General features: G+C 35.7%; 1 protein-coding gene across 2 annotated transcripts; it reads left to right on the top strand.

The window, feature by feature from the left end:
- Positions 1 to 3,623: 3,623 nt before the first annotated feature.
- On the top strand, positions 3,624 to 7,031 carry LOC109542341 (glycoprotein-N-acetylgalactosamine 3-beta-galactosyltransferase 1). 2 transcript variants are annotated; one of them, XM_048669798.1, is made up of 7 exons: positions 3,624 to 3,776; positions 3,866 to 3,969; positions 5,757 to 5,944; positions 5,996 to 6,134; positions 6,288 to 6,450; positions 6,507 to 6,725; positions 6,785 to 7,031. In XM_048669798.1, exons 1-7 carry the CDS (start codon positions 3,753 to 3,755, stop codon positions 6,923 to 6,925), a joined length of 978 nt encoding a protein of 325 aa, XP_048525755.1. In that variant the 5' UTR covers positions 3,624 to 3,752; the 3' UTR covers positions 6,926 to 7,031. The 2 variants fall into 2 exon arrangements, with proteins under 2 accessions (XP_048525755.1, XP_048525754.1); XM_048669797.1 differs by having other exon boundaries at positions 5,703 to 5,944.
- Positions 7,032 to 7,293: the final 262 nt, after the last annotated feature.

The raw sequence follows: 7,293 nt of genomic DNA, 5'->3' as shown, positions 1-7,293 counted from the left end.
TAACCGAAATGCTTTTTTAAGGAATTACGTAGGTTTATCAACAACTATTGATCCTATTTTCAAGTTTACTTACAATTTGTAAATTATACCTTTGTTACAAGTTCAGTCTCATAATCGTTTTAATGGCCTACTTATCTACTTTTGCGATGTTGTCACACGTAAAACACGATCTTTTTAAGAAGCGCAAATGTCATGCAGAGTATGCAACATGCATACACCATCCCAAGACCACAGGTGTTTCAAGTTGAAAAAGTACTTAAACTTAATTACAAACTTCAAAACATGACATTTCAAAAAATGACATTGCCACAAAATTTTAAATATGAAATCGATGCATTTTATTATTCGTGTAATCTTTCATTCGAATAAAAAATAGTGTTCGATACGAGGGCGAAAATTTGTTTTTCGCCCTTGTATCGAAAACTACTATTTCAGTTACAATTGGTAGCAGAAAGTTGCATAAAGCGGTTTTCCAAAAATAATACTGTACAAGATGGAGTAGTTGACTCCTAGAGAAGTTTTAATTTAAGTGCAGCAGCTTCAAGGTTGAAAAGTTTGTATCATTTACACCCGTTGCCTGTTTGATAAATTACATCTGAAGTTAGTCTGAGCCAGATATGAAAGAGAGATTTTCTACTGTCAAGTAAAATTGTGCGACGAGAATTTAACGTCGAGTGGCAGTTGCTTATTGGATTTGCACTACCATCAACACAGTCTGATAACTTTTCGCCATTGGCGAGTATTTGAAATGGGATTCTTAGACGTCGAGGGGTAAAAAACTATTCACCTCCGAAAATTGCACTTGGAGAGTACGAGAAAAATATTTTAACACATTTTTTCGAAAATTTCTAGAAGACGTTAGCAGTTGAAAATCGAATTTCAACTGTATTGTTATTAAGTTTCATGTTGAAATGGTCCCATGTTTGATGGGCAGCCTATTAGAATACTGATGATTGCTTCAAATTACGAAAAATTTTTATATTTAAAACGTTCTCGTCTACAGTTTTTTGATGCAAAGTCACAGTAGCAATGATGTTTTTTGTCCATCAGATTTGAATAATTTTACTGATTTACAAGGGTATTTTATTCTCCCAAATGATGAAAAACTCACTGTTTTGTACTTCTGCAAATCAATGCAAAAAGCTTTTCAGTTCATACAGTACAGAACTCCAGTTGCAGAATCCACCTATCTGAGGGAATAAAGTAGTAAGCGCCGATAAGCCGTTTCACTTATCCCGATGCTTTTTGCGAGGCAAGTAATAATATAGAAATCGTACGTTAACCGTTCAATTCCCGGATGAAAAATCACCGCGCCGAGTTTCTCCCATTTTCTCCCCGAAAATCTAGACAATGAGAAACTATGTGTGCTATTTCAATCTCCATCAGGTGCGGAAGCGTATAGTTCTTTATGGGTTTTTTTCTGCGGCTTTCCGTCTAACAGGGGGATTTTTTTTGCGCCAATAATACAGACATACAATTTGGAACTACGCAATTAACTCGGTAATCCGATTATGAAGATTAAAGGCGTGCAGAAAATGTCTCTGTTAATCAGACGTTCCCACAAAATCCGAAGGGAACTTCAAACAAAACTCAACAGTTTCCTGGGGATCTTTAATAAACCACCGTTTTTACCTAGTCAGCGAAAAGCGTGCACGAGTAGAAATCCACAAAGAAGCGGAAAGCCCGTAATTGAGCGAAAATTGAATTTCGCTAAGCGGATCGTTTGATTGCGCACTTTAAACTTGGGTTTTATTACTTTTTGGCCGATTCACAATGGAGTGAATGGACAAAGCGGTCGAACCCTCCCATCTTCGTCTTCGGTTTCAGGGCTGAGATAAATGAGCAAAAAAAGAAAAACTATCCTTCGAGTTCTAAAATTGGTCAACCAACCATTTAGGATTGAAGACATTTAGACATCATTGAAAAAATCTGAAAATGCCTTATTAACTGATCTTATTCACAGGCGATTAGAAAAAGTCCCTTTGCATTAAATAGATTTTCTGTTTGCTATGTAAATGCTATATTTAACATGAAAAATGTTGCCAAACTTGTAGTAGATTAACCTGGTTAAAACCAATTTGGTGACTCATAGAATATACGCAAGAGATGATCTACCAAGATTTTGGCAAAACAGCAAGAAATCAAAAACTTGCTGTCTAAGATGCTGGAAACTCCCTTTTCCAGAATCGAAAAATCATCTAATCCTTTGGCAAGCTTTTGTGTTGACTACAAGAAGAAACTAAATCATGCAACCAACGAACAAGGCGAAAAACTCGGCGCATAATTGGCCTTTTAAAATCGAATTATCACGTGCCTCAAAGCATCTTTGCTCTCCATTGCTTGGAGGTTTCCCAAAGATTCTGTGAAGGGAAAACATGTTAATTTGTTTATTCTTGTAAAAACCGGTCTATTAAAGCCATTTTTTTCTTAGGTACTTTGATCCATTGAATCAAGTAGTGCCGAACATTTTTTTTTCGAAAATTTCTAGGAGGTATTAACAGTTGATGACATGAGAAAAAAAAAACATTTTGAAATTGTTCCAAGTTTAATTGCGTTGCGCAGTCAACAAATCTTGTTGAATTTACCGTTTATCCTTGTCTATATCTTATTGTCCGTCTGTATAATTTCATGGTTACCGGAGTTTTAAATAATTACGAAGCAATTTGCGCAATGTTAATTAGGCGGATTACCTTGAAAAACATTGCTGCCGTATTTCTGATATAGTTTTTTGCCAATTTCTCAGTTTTTAATACCAATTAATTTATTTTACTATTTTTTGTACTCCTATAACAGCGCCAGACAACACCTCCAGAGGAATGACGCCAATTTTCACCCTGTACGTGAATAATCATCTAGCAAAATATGTGTCTTCTAAACCACAAGCGGTCATAATAACCGCCACAATTAACAAATTTTCAAACTAGAAAAAGTTCAAAAAGTCCAAAAAAAGGAACAATATCGTAGTACATATCAAATATCGCAGCCATTTAGGAAAATCGAATTTTGTAGTAAATTATAACATCCAAGAAGTATACAGGAAAACTTACAGATTTTTTTCCTGGATAAAATACACAGAGAATATACATATGGTGCCATCTAGAAAAAGTGAAGTTTTTAAGATTCAAAATTCGCTAATTTGGCCAATTACTATGACCATCCCGTAGTATGAAAGGTGCATTTTGCACAATTTTATGCCTGAAGGCGACGAAGAATTTTCCGATTTATCAACATCATGAAGTAACTACAGAACTATTCAGTTTTTGTCCATATTTTATATAGCAACGACTAATTGAAATTTACAAGCAAATTCTAAAGTGAAATAAAATATGCAGTCTTCCGATAGAAAAAAAATTGTGCCGCAATTTTGCTCTCGCACTCTGTATAATTGACAGGATTTTTTTAAATATGCGCGTTTTGTACCTCATACTCCTACTTTTATCACTTTTTTTACCTCATTTAAAACTTTAATTCGGATTTTTCTCCTATTTCTGAGTATTTGGAGTTTTCCCATTTCCGCTGTTTTACGTTAATATAACACAGTAATTACTGTATTCTGCTGCAGGTCTGAACGCGCCTTAACGTAACCCTGATGCGGCGCGTTCACGTGCGCAAATATTAAACCCTGATAAGAAAATTAAATTAAAAACTCCATATTCTAACCGAATGAGAGCGATAAAATTGATTATTCTGCTTTAGAACTGTGTAAGTTTAAGTGAAGGTGCAAGTAATGTCATCACTATGCAAGTGTGCCAATGAGCATGTCGAGAATACTACTGGTACGATTTTAATTTTGCTGATTTGAATCTTTCTTGGTGATTTAAACCAAAAATTGTGCGTTTAATGCTTCTGTAAACTTTGTTTTCAGATCCCATTTGTCTGTAAGCCGTCTGTTCAAATATTCCTAGCCGGACTTATTGTGGGTCTAACTCTGGGATTGTTAATCCTCTTTATTAAAACGGACAACTCCAGGTAATATTTTCCTATAACGCCTAGACTATTTATTTTTCAATAGTCCAAGGTTTTATGTTATATGCGTATATGCAATGTTGTTCTTTGTTTAAACAACTAAAAAAGTTATCTAGATTTTTCCAGCAACAGAACTGAGTCCAAAGATAGTCGTCGAGTTTTCCTGTCTTGTAAAATCAATCTCTTAATTTTTTTGGGTAAAATATTTAGTTTGCCAGTATTTTGCATTAAAACGCCAGGAAAAACGCGGTTTTTCTGTTTAGAGACAGTGTCGCTTACAAATATTGACCTGAAAGTGAAGAATCTCCAGCTTCCAAGGGTTTTCCAATTAAACGATTATGAACTTTTGCTTTTCCAGTTCGGGGAAATATTTTTGGAAAAAAACCCAGAATTAATTATTAGGGTTTTGTCCATAATTCGAAGGTGCGAAAAGCTTCCAAAAATTTTTGCAAATCGGTTAAGGAGGCGAGTGTAAAATTTATCTTATAATTTTTCAGTGTCTGTGTTTTAACTAAGAAATAATGCTCATTTTGCGTAGAAAGAATTTCTCAATAGAAACTTTGCTAAAACTAGACCTGCAAATTTGAAGGAACTTTGAAAATCTTCAGAGCGATGGGCGGCGAATTTTCCAAATAATTTTTTGTTCACTTTTGCTCTCTGAGCGTTTTTTCCAGATAATCTTAATTACTTTCGGCAAAAAAATGATTTGGTTTTTGTGCCAAATTCGAAGCTGAAAAGGGTTTTCAAAGTTCCCTGCAAACCGATGGATGACGCGAATTTTCTAGCACAATTAATTTTGTCATCAGAAAATAATGGTTTTTTGCGTTTTCGATTAAAAACTTTTAGTTTTGTGATCGGTTTTGGAGAAAACCTTAATGGTTTTCGGGGAAAAATGGGAGAAACTTATTTTCGTTTTTGTCTCAAATTCGACTCGAAATTCGAAAATAAATTAATCTTGTAATTTTTCGAGTAAAAGACCTTTAAACCATCAGTATTTTAAGTAAAACTCTACAAATTAGAGCGTTTTTAACTGGAAAGTAAGGCAAAAAAATTCAGTTAATACTGAAAAACCACATTTTTTTAACAAACAGTCTTCAGAGGAATTGAGGTGACGAGATTTCCAAATAATCTGTTATAAACTGTCGCATATTCTGTTCGTTTTTCGATAAAAAACTATTCGATTTGTTCCAAATTCGATGCTGGAAAGGGATTTCAAAACTTTTTACAAAGCCACCAGGGATTAGAAATTTATTCCATATTTTTTCACGGAAAATACCTTAAGTTTGTCAGCATTTTTAGGCGAAACTTTGAGCATTTCGAAGAAAGAGTAACTTGGCTAAAGTCTGAAATTTTAAGGAAATTTTCAGATTATTAACAATAAATGGCCCTTGAATAAATCTAAAAACAAGTAAAAATAGTCATCAACGTTTTCCGCGCAACGAAACTGAGTTACTGCGGCGGTGCGTTGAGTTGGCGCACCAAGCCATTTGCGTGGCACTGCGCCAGCTCCTAAAAACTCACTGAGTTACGCAGGACTGCGTCGTGGGAAAAAATAACAATCGCCAATGTGAGACTGTTTCTCGAAACTCTTTTTATGAATCTTAGGATAACTGGGTGCATTTGTTAATATTCTATGCGTTTTCAAGGTCCAAAGTTATTATTTGGCGAGAAACGGCATTATTCTTAGGCAAATTCGCTTCTATGAGTGTAATAAAACGCATTGCAACATTTTTTAGGTCCAACTATTTCAAAAACATACAAGACTACAACAGTTATTTCTCCGTTGGCAGAGGACACTCCGAAGCCGATACCCATCATGCGATGATTAACACCACATTAGCTGATGAACTTTTTAGCAAAGTAAAAGTCTTGTGTTGGATCATGACGAGTCCTTCCAATCACTTGCAGAGAGCAATTCATGTGAAGGCAACCTGGGGCAAGCGGTGCAATAAGATTATCTTTATGAGCTCTGCAGAAGGTTTGAATGACAATTGTTACCACGATAGGGAATTTTTTAACGTTTTTCTAGAGCCCCTATTGCCGACTGTAGTGCTACCTGTTACAGAAAATCGAGAAAACTTGTGGGGGAAAGCGAAGGAGGCCCTCAAATATTTATACAGGAATTACTATCATGAATATGATTGGTTTTTCAAAGCAGATGATGATACGTATGTGCTTTTTGTAGCAGCGTCTTGCTAATAACGCTGGTTGTGTTGTTCGAATATTTGTTTGCATTACTGGGGTCTCTTTATATTTTATTATTAACAAGAAAATGTTATTTTTATAATGAAAAATTTGGCTGTTACTGCGTTATATTCTAGATATGCGGTAATGGAGAATCTCAGGTATTTGCTGTATTACAAAAATTCATCTCAACCAGTGTATTATGGGTGCAAATTGAAAGTCCCTGATCACAATTTCAACTACATGAGCGGAGGTGCTGGCTATGTCCTAAGCAAGGCAGCGTTACAAAAATTCGTTATAGTAAGGTGAATAAATTCTGGGCTCTTTAGCAGGGATGCCAGATAGGTGTTTTCTAGGAAGCTTTACCAGATATGTTGTGCAGACAGCAAAATAATGGCTTGGAGGACGTAGAAATAGGAAAATGCCTTCAAGCAGTTGGCGTAAACTTGGGCAATTCGTTGGACAACGAGTACCGACATCGGTTTACTCCAGTATTTGTCAATGAAATGCTCGTCCCAGGAGTCCTCAATGACGTCGATTGGTATATGAAAATGATGTACAACCCTAATAAATTTGTAAATTAACCAAAACTGTATGCTTTTCTTGAGCCAGCCGATGATTTTCTCTGTTCCAGGGGTTGCAATGCTGTTCCGACAATCTTATCACCACACATTACGTCAAACCGCATCAGATGTACCTCCTGGAATACCTAATTTATCATGTAACACCTTTTGGCAGGGCTTATAATCCCACTTTACTCCAACGCTTTACCTGAAAGAATTATAATGAAGTGACGACACCGACTCGGAACCAGCCAAATGACTGGAATGAATGTTTTTTATATGTAGCTTATATGGAAAAATACATTTTCAAACCTTGAATCAAACCAACTATTTTTCACCACCCCAATTTAGATCCAAGCAGGGGCGGATCCAGCTTTAAAGTCAGGTGAGGGGGAAAAAATACAGTCTTCTGTTGTTTATGAAATTAGAAAGAGGATCGTGGTTTTGTGCAAGGGTGGCGCAAGATTAATGCAAAATTTCATGTTTTCCGTCCCGTTTTGCATGTTTCTCGGAAGCAAAATGAGGAAGAACGCTCGTTTTTACATCATTCCAGAGATAACTAAATGGCCTTTATTCGAAG

The sequence above is a fragment of the Dendroctonus ponderosae genome, unplaced genomic scaffold (assembly GCF_020466585.1).
Source record: "Dendroctonus ponderosae isolate FM_Combo_2020 unplaced genomic scaffold, Dpon_F_20191213v2 Dpon_F_20191213_9, whole genome shotgun sequence".
NCBI lineage: Eukaryota > Metazoa > Arthropoda > Insecta > Coleoptera > Curculionidae > Dendroctonus > Dendroctonus ponderosae.
The sequence above is the reverse complement of the archived record's forward strand: the minus strand, read 5'-3'. Positions and strand labels throughout refer to the sequence as shown.